The sequence below is a fragment of the Thunnus thynnus genome, chromosome 6 (genome assembly GCF_963924715.1).
Source record: "Thunnus thynnus chromosome 6, fThuThy2.1, whole genome shotgun sequence".
In the NCBI taxonomy this organism is placed as follows: Eukaryota; Metazoa; Chordata; class Actinopteri; order Scombriformes; family Scombridae; genus Thunnus; species Thunnus thynnus.
This window is the reverse complement of record NC_089522.1, coordinates 3192546-3212779: the sequence shown is the minus strand read 5'-3', so window position 1 is coordinate 3212779 and position 20234 is coordinate 3192546. Positions and strand designations below refer to the sequence as shown.

The following is a 20234-nucleotide window of genomic DNA, read 5'->3' as shown; positions in this document are numbered from 1 at the left end:
ATTAAGCAGATTGATAATTGATTGTTTTCTTTGCCAAGACACAAATGAAATAGGATTTTGAGGCATCAGGCTGTTAATTCTGGATATAATTACGTAGTAAATACAGAAGCTAAACAAGGTGTGTCCGTGTGTGTGTGTGCATCTTGATATATGAGGTTTGTACTATATATTTTCTTAAAATGTCAAAATGGAGTCATTGTAACAATGTCAGCAGAATGTGACTGGGTGACACTGTCTGCACAGATCTGCACCCAATAATAACAATGGATGAGGGTGCAGAAAGTTGATCATCTATCCTGATAGTAACACTGATCAGAGGTATAACTAGCCTACTCCAAGATTATTTGGATTGTTCGTAGTGACTAAAGTGTGTATATTATTCAATAATAATGATAGAGCTGCGACCTTTAATCAATTAATTGATTAGTCAAAAAAAGTAAAATTTCTCTGATTCCAGCCTCTTAAATGTGAATACTTTGTAGTTTCATTAGTCCTGAATGACAGTAAACTGAACATCTTTGGGTTGTGGACTGTTGGTCAGGACAAAACAAGACATTTTAGTTGCATTTTGGCCTTTGGGAAACAGTGGTCGACATTTGACACTATTTTCTGACATTTTATAGCCCAAACAATAAATTGATTAATTGAAAACATAATCAACAGATTAATGGATAATGAAAATAATCATGAGTTGCAGCCCAAAATAATAATAATACACTTTATTTATATAGCACGATTCATTCAGAAAATGTAACACAAATATATCATATCATATCAAAGCAACTATGATAAAACAATAAAAACAAGGATAAATAAAATAGGATAAAATTAAATTAAAAGAGGATAAGACCAGATAAAATGACCTTTAGGTAAAAACAAAGCAATAGTAAAAACACCTAGGACCCTGGAAAACCTCAGAACCAAATTTCTGAGGCGTTTCAAAAATTAAGCAAATTATTTTCTTTTTATGTATATTATTTGCATGTTGAAAAATTGCTGAGGAGCAGCACAGAAAATGTGTGAACAGCTTTATCTACAGGCTCTTTCTTTCAGTATTCCATCTTACACGCGACTGATGGAACAGATACGCTTCTATTTTAATCAGTACAGCTGTCTACACATGCTGTGTAGAGACTCACGATTCACATGCGTTTAATGTGCACAGCTGCAATCCAAAGCATATGTTTGCCCCTCAAGTCTATTTTCTTCCATTTTATGCCTCCTGTGTAAGCACACATGGAGGACTGAAGCTGCTATTGCTGCCCTGCTAATGTGCTGCTTTTGCTACGCAGTCTGTGTAGACTTAATGGTGCATTACAAAGAACAGGCAGCTCATGTATTTTGACTCAAACACACACTACTGCTAAGATTTTGTTCTACTACATAGCCTACCCTTGAACGAACGGTCAAATGTGATTTTAAATGATATTTGACAGCTTTAGTTACTTTTCAGATGAAGATTTGACACACTGGATAATATAAGCTTTTAAAATACAACACACTATTAAAGATGAAACTAGCTCCACTTCCAGCAGCTACAACAGTAAATTGCTGCTTCTACACTGATGCCTCAGTATTAATAATTTAATGATGTCATATATAATAATATATCAGTCAAAGGGACCAAACCACCACTTTTACTGTAATATTTTAAGCACATCAAGCTGATAACCCAGAGAAAAATCTTTTGCTCATGATGGTCTCTTGAGAAAGTAGTAAGATCTCCATTTTATATCTTTTTGAGATCACTTCAATCTGATTTGGTTTCATTTGGTTCATGTTTTTTTTTTTTTTTTTATCATCAAACACTGTTGATATTTATTACCTGACAAAACGGACTTTTTACATATTACTGAGGTCTTCTGCTAAATTCGGCATCATGTTTCACTCAGGAGAACTCTGATGTAATAAATCAAGTTATAAAAATTATCTAGGAAACAACATGTTTATTCACTTTACATGGAGCTGAAATTAATTTCGAGTTATGTTAAATGTTTGCAGAATGAGTTAGTGTCTGTTCATGAGAAATCATAAATGATCTTTTAGAAGTGGTAGAAGTTTACCGGTAAGCTTGGCTCCATTAACGTTACAATTAACAATATGTTTACAGAGGTTTTCCCTCAACAGCAGGAAACAGTTATATTTGAGAAGAATCATGAGATCCTAGGAGTCATAGCTGAGTTTTCTTTGAGCTCTCTCTCTCTGATCTCATGGTCCCATGTTCAGGAGACTTAAATTAGACTTATTTAAGATAATTTAGAGATCTCTTGTTTTGATCAGAGTAAGACATAAATGAGATTTTATGTGGTTGTTTCTCCTGAGTTGAATTTGAGAAGTAGGAGAAAAAGCATTTGGTCTGCTTAGTCTTAAAAATAGCTCATTTGTGTCTAGGATAAATGAAAGAAACAACTATGAGAACTCTTCTTGGATTTTGCTTTCCTATGGGAATACTTATGTACCTTTACTTTAGTAGGATTCTTCATGCAGAACTTTTACTTGTAATGGAGTACTTTTACATTGCTGTATTGGTACTGAATACTTCTTCTACCACTGTATGTTTTACAGGAAAAGAGAAATTTTGATTAAAAAAAAAAACAACTCAAAAATTAATTTTGGACACATATTTAGCATGTAATGAGATAAATTAATTACTATAGGGACTGAGGATTCAATCTTCTTGTTTTGTGTGTGTGTGTATGTGTTGTTGTTGTTGTTGTTGTTGTTCCAATCAAAGCAGTAATGCTAAAAACTAAACATTGCAATGACAGAGAGCACAGGAACACTGCTAGATGAATTAAAGTAGAGCTCAGGTTATACAGTAGGTAGATTTATGGTGTTAGCAAGATTTAAATGAATAACCTGTAATTTGATATTGAAGTGATGCAGCAGATAGATAAGAATACAATGCTTTATTTCCAGTAATGACGTATGTCCTCATTCACTGACTGAGTTTTAGCATTGGCCTGTAGTGAAAGAGAGATGAGGTTGGCAGGGAAACAACACAGCGTGTAGAGCTATCACAGCACGAAGGTGACTTACAGCAGGTGCCTTGCATTTACACACACACACAGATACACACACAAACCATACAAATCTGGCACCCAAGAGCCCACTAAGTTGTGTATGTGATGTATTATTGATTGAGCACTATCCCCTTCTTTTACCCCTCCATGTGCATCTCTTTCTCTAAGCCTGATACAATAGATACTTGCAGATGTTGTTGTTGTTGTTTATTAGCATACTCCATGAATGCCATACATGGCACAAATCCCTTTGCATTTGCCATTTCCAGCAATATAATGCCAGTTTGAGCTTTGCCAGGTGACAGTCACTGACAGGGGTAATGATTAAATGTTTATGGGATTGCAGGCAGGCTGTGCTCCATCCTCTTCTTTCCACATCCACACAGCCACATGTATGTTTGAATACCATGAATCCTTGTGTAGAAGCCAGTATTAAAATAAAAGATGGTTATTAATAAAGGCTGTGTAAAAAAAAAAAAAGCATTGGCGGGTGTGGAATTACCTGTAGCCTACTACAACAACATGGTAAATTTAATATAATGGCCATTTCCATCAGAACAGACTCATGTTATACTCGCCACTCTGGTGCTCCTAGTGGATGTTGTGATACTCAAATTCCAATCTTTTTTTTTCATTTCATTTAGTTTAAGTTTATTTATTTGCACAAATAAAAAGGCAAAACAGTCCATAATGCGTTAAAGAAATAAAAAGGATTGTGCTGATGAGAATTTCAAAACTCAAAGGAAAAAATAATAGTATAATAATAGAATTATAAAAAATTTGAATAACCAATAATTACATTTGCCAACAAAAACAAAAGATTGCTAATAACAAGCATGCTATATAAAAAGAAAAGTCCTTCTTCTTTCTTCTTCTAAGTTTCTTCTTTGCTGTACTCCTGATCAGTGTTAAGCTACCATCAACAAAATGTTACATTTCCTGATGTTTTTCCATATTAAAAGCCTTCTGATAAAGGGAGGGCTGCAAGACTTTAACGTGAAAATTCTGGAGGAGTTTCATTCATGATAACGTAACGTTGTCTGAGGAAGAAGTCGAAGTGGACTGGCTGACATTAGTCCTGCTGTACTGGTGGAGTCAGTGCTGTGGCAGTGGACATCATTCTAATTTATCAGGACAACAGGTCAACATGGAGGAAGTTTTGAGTTGTATTAACTGGGGAACAGAGGAATTTAGAAATTAAAGCTGCAAGCAGCATTGAACGGGCCCTTGCGCCTCCGTGCATGTCGTGCCGCGGTGCAATCGAAGGGCTTCTGTCACGGGCATGTAGATGTCTTCAGACCCAAGCTGTTTTCAGACAGTGCAAGAAGGAGATAAACGTCACTTCCTTTGTCCACTATTTTGCCCGCTGCTGGCGCTGCTTTGCTGCAATTTCGTAGGGGGTTAGGGTTACTCAGCCAGTTTGCATCACTGATAGAATATTGTCATGTAGACGTGTTCAGGCCGGGACTCTTGTCAAACATGTAAAGTTTGGTGCAGACTGGAGCATTTACGATAAAGTTATAGCAACTTCCTCTGTCATGGCGAAACATCAAATCTCAACAGTGCGAGGATGAGAATTTTCTGCAGGGTGAGACATTTCTGCCTTGCTCACACCTGTGTCATCAAAATAATGCAAGTTTTTGGCCCATTCACTTGAATTTCAATTAGTAAATTGAAAACTCTTGATGAGTTTGTGTATAAAAGAAATTAATTTCCTAATTTTCATCAAGTCTATTTTTAGAAAAGTACAGACTTTTAACGCACATGACCTGGTGAAAGTTTGATTGACATGTGTACTGTCAGGTGTGTAGAGACAATAAGTAACTGCAGCTGGACACAGAAAAATACTCATATATTTGAATGGAGAGTGTGAGCGAACCCACACCTTTTTGAACATCTACTGCTTCCACATAGTTTTGGATACAAACTTCATTTGAACTTTAAATGAGTCACAAGATTTTGCCCTACAAATCTTGAATTTACATGTGTGTTCTATCTTTAGTAATCGAGCAAGCAGTAGCACCAATCACGTAAATAAAATGGCGTTTTCTGGGACTTTCTGGAAGTTGACTCACATTTGTACCTAAAAATAGATGTGTGCGAATTGGGGAAAAAATGTACTCGCACACTGTGCAACTACAAATTACAACCATAAAAGTATATGAAAAGCTAGAGGGATTTAAAGTTGAAACAACGGATACAAGAAGTGGCGACGCTCTTAAGGCTAGCAGAGCGTTAGCTGCAGCATGACCGGAAAGAAGCACAACCAGTTAGCCTACACTAGCCTCTCAGCTAGCCCTGGCTGTCTGTTTGGATCCAAGGTTAAAGTGGGGAGAACCAGTGGGTCTGTCGGTCAATTAAGTGAAGTGAAGCCTGCGGAAGAAGCACCGGGACCATCAGGGAGAAACAGTCCGTGGAAGAGCTGCTGTGTTCGGCTGCACAGATAGGAAACACCTCGGCTGACAGGATGTACCACTCTGTTTGATAAAACCGTTTATTCTCCTTTTTTTGGGTTATTACAGCAGTTGGCAACCAGCGTATTAGGTGCATTACTACCACCCCCCGCTTCGGACTGTGGACCAAATATTAAATCCTACACATTAATCCTGTCTGTATAATAAACTAAAAAAAACAACCTGCTGCTCAACCCATTTGGCAGGTTCATTAAAGTTTTAATGCTGAGCTCCGGAACTGTAGTCTTCTTGAGTTCTTCCCTTCATATATTGTCTTTTTTGATCATACTTATTACAATCTATGCTTACATGTGTAATAGTCTCCTCAGCCAAGTGGGAAAAATTATGTATATATATCAGCAATCGCTTTTGCCATGATAGAGCACCCCTAAAGAGAACACACATTTTGATATACATACACACACACACACACACAAAGCATTTAAATATGTATGTAAATAATTTTTTCCTTTAATAAACTGTTACTTGAACATTTTTCAGTGTGCTCCTAAAGTTCTATGTGTGCGCATAAATAATTTAATTTAGGAGCACAAGTACTCCTTGAGAAGAAAGTAAACATTGAACACAACTGTCAAATATGTAGAAACAAAAAGTAACTGCCTTTGGAGAATACAGAAAAATACTCATGTATTTGAATAGAGAGTGTAAGACTGCTAGCTGCTGAGGCCCTAATAAAGGAAAAACTGCTGTACAGAGCTGAAAATTATAATTTTGCTTTCTTTTTTGTACAACACGTTATCACTAAATTGTTACCCTCCCACCATTTTTTCCCTTGCCATCATAAGTCATCCTCACTACTGAATAATACATATCGGACCTTGATTACTGTAAAATACAAAAATATATGATAATCACAGCAAAATGCATATAAGGTATGTATTGATGTACTATATGTAAAAAGACATTGCTGCTGTGGCCTACAAAAATGAGCTGCATTGAAACGTCATTGAACACTGCTGTCAGATGTGTACAAACAATGAAGTAACTGCAGCTGGACACAGAAAAACATTCATATATTTGAATGGAGAGTGTAAGAGTGCTAGGTACTTAGGCCCTAAGAAAGGAAAAACTGCAGTAGAGAGCAACAAAATTTAGTTATGATTTTATTTTTCTACAGCACTTTATCACTAAACTGTCACCCTCACTCCAATTTTTCCCTTCCCCTCATAGGACATCCCCATTACTAAATTATACATATAAGACCTATAATTATTGTAAAATAAATGATAATAATAACACCAAATTTCATACAAAGTTTGTAAATAATGCACTGTATTTATATAGACCTTTCTGCTGTATCCATTCAACTGTCAACCCCCCCACCCCACCCTTGTGAAATATCCCATGGCCAAATCTTACATTAAAAATAATATTTTTGTAGGAAAATTTGTCGCGAATCCATTGATACAAGTTACAAAGTGGTCAGACTTATAGTTTAGACATCAGAACCATTTGTTTTTCTTTTTTTTTTCATTCTTTCATGTGTGCAGACTTCCTGTTGGATTTAGGTCAGGGGTGTCAGCATGATTTGTAGGTCTTGATTAGTCGAATAATTGAGTTTTGTTTCGATCTCTCTACGACATTCCTACAAGCCGTGGCAGACATTTTAGATACATAGGTGGTGCTATAGAGCACATTTTGGCACTTTGGGGGATAATTTTTACATTTTATCAAATTTTTCACCAGACCTGATGTGCGTGCCAAATTTGGTGAGTTTTTGAACATGTTTAGGGGGTCAAATGTAGGTCTGAAGTGGCGAGATACTAAAGAAAGAAGAAAGAAACAAACAAACAAATAAAGGCCTGTCTCTATTACAGGCCTGTCCCAAATAAAGGCCCTGGCTACCATATGCTTACAGATGCAAATGACAGTTCCCTTTATTCACTTCTGCTGTTCTCACCGGTATTTGGCCTGAGACGAATCAGATGAATGACGATTGGTAAGTGTTCCCACATGGTGGGGAGGTGATTTGCCATTGAACCCTCATGTCCTGTCTTTGCCAGCAAAATGTCAGCTTGAGTCAGCAGCATCACACAGCATGCTGAGGCAAGTGCAGAGGCAGTGAGCAAAACTCATCCCTTATTTGTGTGTGTGTGTGTGTGTGTGTGTGTGTGTGTGTGTGTGTGTGTGTGTGTGTGTGTGTGTGTGTGGTCTGTGATAGGCTACCTTTGGGGACAAATTTCAGACTTAAAACCAGTTAATTGGGGAAGCTTGTTCAATTGGGGACATAAGTCATATACCCAATTGGGAAAAAGGATCAGTGGTTAAAGTATAAAGTGGTATTATGCTTCTCCTTATTTTCAGACATACATATATATATATATATAATGTCACAATGTTGGATGTACATGTTAAAAGTGGCTGACGTTTAAAATAATGAGGTAAATGTATGTAAAAGTAATCCCTGTGCACAAAATAGGATTTTTATACTTTCAGCCCAAGCTGATGTCAGATAGTGACGGATTTCTTTATATGCACAGCACCCAAGTTCACTACTCCGTTCCGCTAACATTATGGCATTTTTCCATTGTTTTGGGGGTAGTCACGCTGAGTCATAACTCCATCACACAGCAAAGTAAAATAAGTAGTTTACTTGTTGGAGGTGTGCTGGTTGTCTGCAGCTCTTCATAAAACATCATCACTGTAGCTGTTTCTGCTTGTACTATTCCTCCCTGCGTTATTTCTAACTGATCTGCTGAACAAATAACTTCAAATATCTCCTTATGTTGTTGTTTCGACCGTTTTTTAGCACCGCTAATGAAGCTCTGCTACTTTAGTGAAGAACAGTGTCACCTCCTGTAAATTCTTCACAATAAAAGTCTCCCGTAATTTAGTCATCTAAAGGCTTTTAATTTGAAGCAGTAAAGCAGGAAATGTTTGGTTTGCATTGGCAGTAAAGTTCCACAACTCTGATACCTAAAGCTGGCCAATCAGAACAGAGTGGGCTCATAAGGAGGGGGGCCTTAAAGAGACAGGATCCAAAATAGAGTCTAAAGAGAAACTGTGTATAGTGAGGGGCTGCATAAAGGACCAGTATAAGATAAATAAGGAGTTTTTTGAACTGTGAATCATGCACAGCTACTCTAATGGAGTCCAAAAATAAAAAAAATAGAGTTAAAATGAGTATAATAGGTTCTCATTAAGGTTAGGGTTAGGTTAAGGTTAGGGTAAGGGTTGGGGTTTGGCAAGTAGTGGTTATGGTTAGGGTTAGAGTAAGTCCCCAAGAAATTAATGTAAGTCTATGGAATTTCCCCAAAAGTAACCATGATCTGATATGTGTGTGTGTGTGTGTGTGTGTGTGTGTGTGTGTGTGTGTGTGTATGTGTGTGTGTGTGTGTACCACCATAATGACTAGTTTTTGTTATTTTCCCAGACTGTCACTGCTCTTAACCACTCTCGCTCTGTCTGAGTGCATGTGGTCACTCACTGCTTTTGTCTCTGTTTGGCTCCAGGCTCCAGGCTCCAGGCTCTTACAACTGAAAGAGAAAGTGAGGACAGAAGAAACTGAAGGTTACACAAGAGGCTGTCTGACCCCATGTCTGCTCCTGCTCCAGCCAATCGGAGGTCTGTGTCGGGCTCTCGCCGGTAGGTAGCCAATGAGAAGCCATGGTATTTTTTTCCCCTTTTAGCCATGTCCCCCTAATCTGTCACATTTGCCTCTTGAGTTTCTTCAGATAAATAACTTTTATCACGATTCCTAGGAGCAACTCAGAGACACTTGATAAATATGGGCCTATGTGTAGCTGTACGGATGCTGCTAGTGTATTAATGCATTCTGCTTATTCACGTTTTCTACATTTACCCTCACCGTGTCCTTTCATCAGCCTTTGTTCAGTGCCTTTGATTTTTCTGTAGCACAGTTATGTTGCTCCTTGTCAGATTAACAAACTGTGACATATGACATGACCTTTTTAACACCAGTAGAAATGTGTATGTAACATTATTTTTTTTCAAAATTTAACATTTTCCTTTAATTCACCAGATGTTGTACTGTGAAATATTTCTGGCTGGTTTTCATCTGCCTCCAACAGGACACTTACTTTGTCTTTTTAGCTTTTTACTTCATCTGGTAGACTGCTTCAATGGATCATACAACCTCTGACCTTCTGGAAAAGGATGAAAAATCAATTTAGTAACAGCGCATTAACATTCATAATTTCACAGGACTTAATCATTTTTTCTGTTGGCTTAAAAGATAGTAAGAAACTTGGGACTTTTTGTTAATGCCTTCAAAGAACATCAACAGTGTTGGGTTAGCGTTAGTAATGTGGGTACAGTGACGTGATTATTTTTTTCAGTAGTGAGTAGTGTACGGGATTACGAGTTTAAATTCAGTAATTACATTGTTACAGTTACTAATCCCAGTAACACCCCATTCCTTTGAAAATCTTGGGGTCGGCTTGTTTGCCATCTTACCAGTATTTTGATGAAGAACCTAAAAGTTATTCTAATTAATGGCTTACAACTAAAGCATTAGTAAATTATTTAGTAACATTAATTAAATACTAAGTTACAACCTAAAAAAAACCTTATAAAGGGTGCCTAATTAGAATGTGGTACCCTGAACTCTTAGCACACTCTCTGTATTCCTTTGCAGTCGTGGTTGCGTCAGCATTTTACTATTTTTAATTAGCTTTATTGATCCTGATGGAGGGGCCGTGGTATTATTGACAAGAATATGTGTTCAAAATAAACTGGATGCAGTCAGCCACCTTCCACATGCTGACCAGTGAACAGCAAGTTTACTGCAACTGGAATACAGTTTAGTTTTTTGAGTATACTGATGTGTTTTCTCCTACAGGTACTGTGTAATGGATGGACTTTCTTGGCCTGTTTACGGGACACAAGTAAAGACACATGATAAGACTGTGTTATTGAGGTTTATTGAGGTTTAGTGATGACCTCAACCTTAAACCCTTTTTCCACATCCATAGAGCCATTTAGGCTCAGACCTTAATGTTCTCACTTTGCAATGCAAATACTGCAGTAATGTTGTATCACAATGTATGTTGTACACTTAATGTATACAGAATAATCGTTGAACATTAATTTACTTCTGTGGACCAGTTTTAAAGTATTTTAATCAATATTCTCATCCAGACATTGCAAGCGATCTGGGTATGTGGCTCACAGATCATATGTCTAGTCATGGTGGGTGTAGCAGTTTTATTGCTACAGTAACATGTAGCTACAGATGGTTCAACCTGTAGCTGTGGTGTCCTCCTCTTTCTCGTCTCTTTCCCTCAGATTCAACCCACTGAAGGTGCTGCAGCCCAAACGCCGCTTGCAGCAAATACTGGCGTCCTCGCCCGTCCCGGTGCCCAAGCCGGCGTCAGGGTTGGGGACGGCTGCACCAGCGGCCACAGCACCAGTGGCCATTCCTGTGCCTGCGCCCCCTGCGTGAGACACACTTCAGTTACAGTCTCAGAGAGCATGCTCCGTAGCTGTAGCTGTAGCTCTGGAATGCACTGTAGCCACTAAAACAAGACTAACAGCGCACAGGCAACATTTATGCTACATGTGAAACTTCAGACCAGGGTTTCCCCTTCAGTTTTTAGTCACTGCATTGATTCTAGGGGTGGGAGAAAAATTGAGTCACATAAGAATCAGGATTCTCATCTTCTATGATTCTGATTCCATTCCATCCATTTTTTGTATGTTTTACACAAAAAAGCAACTGGATGGTGTACAGCACAAACACACTCATCTTTGAAGAGTTCATCTTCAAAGAAGGCAAACATTTGAGCTAATTTTGGACTTATTAACTTAAAAATTAGCTTAGTATTAGCAGGAGCAATGAATGGGCCAGCCAACAAATGCACTCTCCATTGCTGAGCGATCATCTCCAGAACTCCAGAACATGCCGGCAAATTTCCCATTCACGGAACATTTAAGACATTTGGCCAATGATGGTGGTCAGTAAATTACACTTTCATTTCATTATTATCATTATCAGGTAGAGGACTGTAACATGCTTCCTAATTCTAGCCTTTTTATTTATCTAATCTGATTATGACACCAAGAATCAGAATCAGAATCAGAATCGACTTGAATTGTGTGATTCCCAAAGATTCCCACCCTTGCTGATTTCCTGCCTCTCCTTGATCTATTGGAGGAAATTTGTAGGTGAATTAATTTAAAATGTAACAAAGACTCTTCACAGCTTGCAGTTAGGTCACAGTTCAACTATATAATATATGAAAACAACACTGATATACCAAATGGAGTTCTCTGTATTGATATTGGAGTTTGTTGAGCCCTGTAGCAGCCAATAATATAATAACTATTGTTAATGTAATAACTGCCAGTAACATAATAATTTTTTCCATTCTTAATCTAATAAAAGTCAATAATGTAATAACTTACCTATAATGTAATAAAATTTCTAAACCAATAACATAATAAGTTTTTGTGCATAATGTAATAAGTTATTACAGGATTAGCTGGGTTAAAAAAAAACCCCCATAAAAAATGTAATAACTGAAGCAGATAATGTAATAACATACTTATATCACTTTAAGTTTTATTTATTTGTTATAAAGTGTCACACTTCTATAACACTCATCCTTACTGTTACCGATTTCAAATAGCTGCTCAAAAACCTGACCACACACACACCTACTATCTCTCTAGGAATTGTGACCATACATTTGTTTGTGTCATGTTACCTTGCCTGGTGCCACTTTCCAGTTTTTGAGTAAAAGTGAATCAACACACATCAATTCCATACAAACTTGTATGTCTCCTAAATAAGCTAAATAAACTGTATTTACTGAATTAAATTAAATCACTAATTACCTTTCAACATGTGTGATAAGGAAGACAGAAGTTTGCAAAGGAAGAAAGCCTAATATCAGAGTAACATGACAGGATAACTTGTCAATCAACAGCCATCTAGTGGTCAGTCATGGGTACTGCCAAAGAAAATACATGTCTTCAACAATGAACTATCGATATCATTTGTTTCAGTTTTAGACTGCTTGTTGAGCCTCATGACTGTATTCAAATAGCCAGGGATGTAAATAGGGCAAGGATACTGATTTGGTCATAAATTTTCATGTAACTTTTCAGGAGTCAGGTTTTTTTATATATGCATATGGAGAGAGAGAGTGCTGACTAGCTATAATAGTGTGATTGAAACAGTTTGCTTGTAATTTAAATACGTTTAATTAAAGATGACATTTTTCATGGAGAGAAATGGTGATCTTTGTATTCCAGGACAAAGCATCTTCAAAGAGGTACAGATTTCATATTAGAAATTGTCTGTGTTTGCAAATATGTGCTCACACTTCATTTGGTAGTCAAATGGTTAAGGAGTAGAAGGCAGGGCTGGAGTCTAACCATCAAGTACCACAAACAAATATATAGTCATAATTCCCAGAGAGATTTAGGTGAGATTCATGCACATAGATTAACATTTCTAATATATTTGGTGCAAGAGGATATACAAATCTGTGAGATCATTCTAATTAACCCACAGGGGCGTCTGCTCCCTCCGCCAACATCTTTCAGAGGCTGTAGCAGGCTCAATTTTAAAGCTAGTGAAGATACTGATATCATATGAAACTAGAAGACCTAAGGCATCCATTGGTACAATGTCGTGTTGGCTTGACAGGAAGGGGGCTAAATAAAGCTCCAAATTTAAGCTTAATTTTGGCAAGGGAAAAACTGGCATGGCCATTTTCAAGGGGGCCCTTGACTTCTCACCTCAAGATATCTGAATGAAAATGGGTTCTATGGGTACCCACGAGTCTTCCCTTTACAGACACGCCAATTTTATGCTAATCCCATGCAGTTTTTTTGCAAAAACTATGCAGTTTACTATGGGCTTTAGGAGACATTCAAGTTTGTATGGAATTGATGTGTGTTGATTCAGTTTTACTCAAAAACTTGAAAGTGGCAACAGACAAGCTAACATGACACAAAGATAGATAGAGAGATAGTAGGTGTGTGTGTGTGTGTGTGTGTGTGTGTGTGTGTGTGTGTGTGTGTGTGTGTGTGTGTGTGTATGTGTATGTGGTCAGGTTTTTGAGCAGCTATTTGAAAGAGGTAACAGTAAGGGTGAGTGTCATGGAAGTATGACACTTTATAGCAAATAAATAAAACTTAAATAAAGTGATATAAGTATGTTATTACATTATCAGCTCCAGTTATTGCATTTTTTGTGATTTTCCTTTAACTCAGCTAATAATGTAATAACCAGCCAATAATGTAATAACTTCTTACATCATGCACAAAAAGATATTATGTTATTGGTTTACAAATTTACATTATGGATAAGTTATTACATTATTGACTTTTATTACATTAAGAATGGAAACATTATTATGTTATTGGCAATTATTACATTAACAGTAGTTATTACATTGTTGGCTGCTACAAGCCCCATCATCTCAGAATCTCCTGATGTCCTAGTAGAAAGAAAATGAGGGAAACCCTGACATACCTACCTCTGTAGCTTCACTTGGTAAATTTACACACAAGAATCTGAGATTTTGTTAATACCATTTGGTCCCTTTATGTCATCTGTGATTAGTATGACGTGTTTAGCGGCTACATGCACAGTAGAAATAATGCTATCGTCATACTGTAGAAGCAAACTGTGATCACTGGTGATCACTGGTTCATGAGAACCATCACTGCTCAGTGAACACTAACATATTTGTTAGAGACACTAACAAGCTCCACAGCAGAGGGTTGGCGAGACACTGACATATCAAAAATTATTTCATCTTCTTGAGCAAAGTCTCTGTCTCCACCAGAAACAAAACCACAGTGTAAAGGAATATTTATGCACTCCACCCACTCACACCTGACTCCTGGGAAACAGCCTACCTATCACTCCCTCCACCAGACAGCCACTCACCAGCCACAGTCCAGACACAGGTTTCATCCCAGCAGATGAACAGGATAGACTGTCAAACCTTTTACACTGTTGTACTGTGTATTCTGTCCCTATACAGGCTCACTGCTTTAGCTGCTTCCCCTTGTGTGTTTCTGTTCTGTCAGTGTCTTGGCTTTCGTCATATATTGATCTTGGAAGGACTGCTGAGTAGTCAATATCTGGCTCATTGTATCACACTGGACATGTTTACTCAGCACTTGCCACTTGGTATGGGACAACTCTTTACTAAAACTTGTGGCAGTTGCAGCAGAAAAAGAAGAAAGAATCACACATCATTATTTTAGTGTCTCAAATATAACAACCATTGGGTAATATTAAACGTGAATTATTAAACATACCTCAATGGTTTTCCCATTTGATTGGAATTATGCTTCCAGGCGGTTGGTGTTGCTCTAACATCGATACACAAAGTAAGATTTAAAGTGATTCCATGTAACTTTCTGAACAGCAGCTATCATAGCCATTATCATTAGCAATTACAGGATAATGATAAATGCTAAAATGCACTGTAAAAGTGGATGAAGTCATGAAGTCAAAAATTGACTCAGTAATCTCCTCATCTAGCTTTAATGTGCTAACATTAGCCACATAACATAAGCTACCCGTATTGGTCATACCAGACCACGTGAGGCTGTAGTAGCAAAACCCCTGAGTGTATTCGAATGATCTCATGATCTCTCTCTTTACATTGTACAATTTGGAAAATGTTTGAATAATTCTCTTTTTTCTGGACATCTTGTGTGGTGAAAAAGCTTGAGTAAGTTAACCTTAAGGTAAAAGACATTGAGTTGGGTGCAGCACTGTGTCCATATTTGGGATTTTAGTGTGGTGTTGTGGAGTTATCATGTCCTGTGTGAAAATCCCTCATGGCTGCTCTGATTGGCCCTGCTTGTCCCCCCCTCCCTATGCGGGGGCCAGTGATCGGGTAATAGTCATGTCTCTTTTAAAGTTTTCATTCCAATGTTTGCTATGTGTCATACATTACTGATTATACAACATTAAAATATCAATTTTATCAGCAAGGAATGTCTTGATAGAAGTTGCCCATCACAGATCACCCTTTGTTTTCCTAGTTAGCCCTGATATAACTGTACTGTGACACTCAACTTTATTTTCTTTAACAGAATAGTAGCAATGGTTTACGGTGAAAATGTTTATTTGACCTCTTGCTAACATTAGTGTTTAGATTATATATATGGTTAAGGTGATTTTTAGGAATGAGTCCATTGTCTGACATGGATTAGTTTAAGTGAAGTTGTAATCTGCCCTCGTGGTGCAGGATGATGTGAATGATGTGATGTGAAGATGAACACAATTTTCTTGGTGATCTGTGGAGAGAAACACTAGTAGGGGGTAGCGCAGGGGTTGGATTTGATTCATCACTTTTTACCACAGCAGGCTAAATCTGTCCTTAATCCATGTCAGCAAATATACAGTCCAGTTTTAGTCCTGATGAGAGAGATATTTGGCTGCACTGTTATGTTCATGTCAGTGTTTTGGGTTGTATCAGATTTGGAGGTTGAATTTATGTTAGATTATAATTTTGATGTAATTTTAGCTTTGCTAGGAGTGCTGTCAAGTTCAGTTATGTGCTACTGACTGGACGCATGTTGATATAATAATCGTTGAATAAACCTTTTCCCTTTTTCAACAAGTCCACATCGCGTTGGATATCTACCATTAATGATTTAAGATGTCTGTCCTTTTACAACATTCAACATTTGGGTGAATCCATCATACTGTTAAAGGACGGGTTCATAATTTTTCATTTCTGTCTTAAATCAACAGTCAGGTGCCCAAATGAACACTGAATAGGAGGAACGATTACAGCGAGGAGAACCTCTTTCAGTTTTCATATGGGCACATGACTCTTGTTTTAAGACACTCGAAAAATTGTGAATGTATCCTCTAAGTTTGAACTCCACTCAGACAGTGGAAGCTAGTCTAGCTAGTATTAGTTGTCTCTCTTAAATTGGTTCAGAGACCCATAAAATCAAAATGTATTCTTTTTGGTTAAAAATAATTTTGACCACATGTACAAAAGTCAAAACAAACAGGACAAATATACTTTTAATATTTCTTAGCATGAATTAATTATAATTTCAGTTCGACTTTAAAAGCAGTTTTGCTGTGTGTAGAAACATCTGTAAGCTGCTCTGTATGATGAGGTTCTAATGAATAAAACTAATGCTGTTGCTGGCCCTCCCCTGCTTCTCTCATCATTAGAGTCTCAGAACATTTTTATTTCTTGTGAGTTGTGTTTCAGGATATGCAGCGTTAGTGTGTGTTCTGGGTCAGTAAAGGCATCGTAGCTGCAAATTAACTCACATAGATGTCTTGTATGGGAACTCAAAGAGTGTTACCTCCACTATTAGGAGGGCTCTCCATCTCTCGTAAAGCTTTTAGAGAGCCACCTCTATCGGGCCCCTTCAGTGTTTGAGTGCTTGTTGATATTTGGCATCTGCCTGCCTGCAGCTCAGGCTCCAAATGAATTAGGTGAATCCTAAAATGTGCTATATGCCACACAGCTTGGTACAGTGTGCATATGTTTGTAGCATGTATGGGTCAGGTGTGGTCCTCTCCTGTCCTCTGTGTAATAACACCTTGTTGTCTCTGCCCGGTCTGTCAGATTTGACTACTGCAGGTTCATAGAGCTAGACTACGTTCCCATGGAGGCAGGCTATATGGTTTCAATGCGCCCAACTAAAGGCTATGCATCAACCAAGTCACCAAGTAAAGGATACCCTTCCACCAAGTCTCCGGACCGCCACAGCCGTTCAACAAACTCTCCCTCCACCCCTCGTTCTCGGTCTGTTCTGAGTCCCTCTTCTTTCCTCTTGATCAGTGTTGACTCTCTGAAGCATGGGAATGATGACAGACATTGCACTGTTGTGAATGTTTCATGATGTTACTTTGTTTAAAACATCTGAGAGAGTTGTTGACCTGAAGATGTTCCAGCATCATGCCCAGTCTGACCTGTTACTCCCCTCTTCTTTTCTCTTCATTTGTTCTCTTTTCATTTTATTTTCAGACTCTAGTTACACCTATCCTCACCTAATTTATTTTGAAGAAAGCTTTTTACAGTTATGTCACTGAGTGATTTTTTTTTATTTGGGTTTCGGTTTTCATCTTCACAGAGTAGATTCCCTTTTCAAAAAAACAGTAACATCACTGTCAGTGCCTAAAGGACAAAGTCTTCTTGCAGAACAGTTGTCTGCTAGCTGTGACTTTGGCCTCTGTATTTGTAATGTGTCTGTGTATATTGTGCATTTCTGTGTTGTATTGGCATGTTAGTGGACCTGGATTGAAGTTTGCTCCATTCACATCTGTGATTTTGAACAGTGTCATGATGGTTTTGCTCAACAGCTGACTGAATCCACTTTCACCTTGTTGTCTGGAGTGTGGTTTCATACTAGTTACCAGGGACAGTTTAACATGTCTCCCCTTACTTTGGACCAGGCGGACTCCAGCTGCGCCCAGTAATAGAGATCCCTATGGCAATGCCTCCTTCAGCAGCAGCAGCAACTCAGGCTCTTGTAAAGGCAGCGACTGCAGCCCCACCAAAGGGTGAGACATCAGACACTGCAGGGTCTGTTCAGTGGAGATGAAAAGTTTCTTTTGCTGACTGCTAAAATACTCCTTGGAATGACTGATTGTATTAATGTCAAACCAAATATAAAACCTTGTATTCTCATGTCAGTCAAAATCAGAACTTGATATGCCTACCACATATAATTTTATCCCCTGATCTGTTTTATTAAACAAATGAACAGACTCAACTGCCATTTCATTTTCACTTTATCATCTGAATCACTGAAAAAGAGTATGAAAACAGGCTCACCTTTTGTTTGATGATATCACACAAACACAAACGGTACCACTGATACCTTCCTGAGTTCGCAGACTCAATGATTGTCACAATTGCAACTCTTTTAAACATGTAAGTAGTGCCAGGTGCACATACCTAGAACAAATCAAGCACCTGTCATAGACGTGAAATAGTTGGAACTGAATAAAAGGAAAGGGTGTGGTATCACATTAACTTATTAAAAAAGTAATGTGCATCTGGCATTACTTAATAAAAGAATTTGGATTGTGACAGTCATTGAGCCAGCAAACAAAGAAGGCATTAGCCAAAATGTTTGTGCATGTTACTGTTACTGTAAAGATACAGCAAATTCAAATGACTGGAGTGCGATCTAATTTACCTTCAGTTGGAAATTTTATTCATATCAGGAACTGTCTAAAACAAATCATTATTAAACAAGATTACCAACCTGACCAGATGTTTAATGTTACCTTCTGGTACCGTTTTCAATACTCAGTGCTACTTAAACATTTAGATCAGTACCAAAAAAGTGCTGAGGCTCACTACCCAGCCTTAGGAAAACACCTCTATGTTTGTGTCCTGTGTGTCTTAGACGTCACCAGAAGTACACATCATGTACGGACAACCATGGTATCCGGCCCCCTCCACCAGAGCAGTACCTCACACCCCTGCAGCAGAAGGAGGTGTGTATCAGACACCTGCGGGCCAAGCTAAAAGAAACTATCAACACTCTTCAAGACAGGTGAGATATTGAGATCGAAATAGAAATGATTTAGTCAAAAAGACAGTGTTTTTGTTGAGTCGAGGTTCTCCCTTTGCTACTTTTCTCAATATCTTTATCCCCCCTCCTAATTCTCTTGTTCTGTCTCATTATCCTCTGTTCTTTCTTTTTATTTTCCATTTTGACATTAGGGACACAGAGATAGATGAGCTGAGAGGGCAGCTTTACAGAATGCAGGAGGACTGGGTTGAGGAGGAATGTCACCGTGTGGAGGCTCAGCTGGCCCTAAAGGAGGCTCGTCAGGAGATCCACCAGCTCAAACAGGCCGTGGACACTGTCCGTGCCAGGCTCAGTGACGCCGGGGGACTCAGTGGAGACATAGGGGTTCAGAAGTACTTCCAGGACATCAACACTCAGAACCACAAGCTCGAGAACCTTTTGCTCAGCATGGAATTAGCCCAGGCTGGGTTAGCCAAGGAGGGGGAAGCCATACCAGGCTGTCGGATCCGTGTCGGGGGTTCAGCACCAGCGTCTGTATCAGGTGAAAGTCCAGGGGGAATACCCAAACCTGCAGTAGGTGGGAGGGGGTCTTGCTCCTGTGATGGTTCCCCAGCCCGTTCTCTGACCCGGAGCTCCACCTACACCAAGCTGAGTGATCAGGCACTGGCAGACAGGAACGGCAATGGGCCAGACTTTCCTTGTCTGTCAGGTGATGGCACCCAGGACAGCGGCTTTGTATGCTGTGGGGAGAGCAGCATCCCCAGTCGGGCTGACCTGCTGCTGGAGGCCGCCTTCCTCTCTGAGGAAACAGCATCTTTACTCAACTCCTATGCGCAGACCTTTTCCCACTCTCTGCCCAGCTCCATGCCCAGCTCTCTGCCCAGCTCCATGCCCAGCTCTCTGCCCAGCTCTCTGCCCAGCTCTCTGCCTCACACCTTCTCCCATACTTTACCTCATTCTTTCCCTCGCAACTTGTCACACTCTATGCCCCACACTATGCCACACTCCTCCACCTATGAGAAGCTTTGCACAGGTGAGCGGCTGGCACCCGTTCGTTGCGGCCTGGGTGGAGTGAGCTGTATGAGCCACCCCTGCCTGTCCACCCCCCCCCCTCTACCCCTGCCTCTGCGGGAGACGGGCATTCAGACCGAAAGCTGCCCCATCCCAGCAACAGCAGGTTACCCTTCTGACCTAGACACTATCGCGGAGCAACGCACTTTTCGCTCCCAGGCCTGCAGCCCCACCTCCACCTGGAAATTGTCTGATGAGGGGGAGGAGGAGC

At 39.0% G+C, this 20234-nt stretch overlaps 1 protein-coding gene across 1 annotated transcript in view; it reads left to right on the top strand.

The window, feature by feature from the left end:
* snphb (syntaphilin b) overlaps window positions 1–20234 on the top strand; it is a 29916-nt gene that overhangs the window by 8117 nt on the left and 1565 nt on the right. Inside the window, exons 2-6 of the mRNA XM_067593593.1 lie at window positions 8950–9082; window positions 17032–17211; window positions 17862–17969; window positions 18824–18973; window positions 19144–20232. Of these exons, the coding sequence (XP_067449694.1) occupies window positions 9033–9082; window positions 17032–17211; window positions 17862–17969; window positions 18824–18973; window positions 19144–20232 (1577 nt within the window). The 5' untranslated portion in view covers window positions 8950–9032. The remainder of the gene's footprint in view (window positions 1–8949; window positions 9083–17031; window positions 17212–17861; window positions 17970–18823; window positions 18974–19143; window positions 20233–20234) is intronic.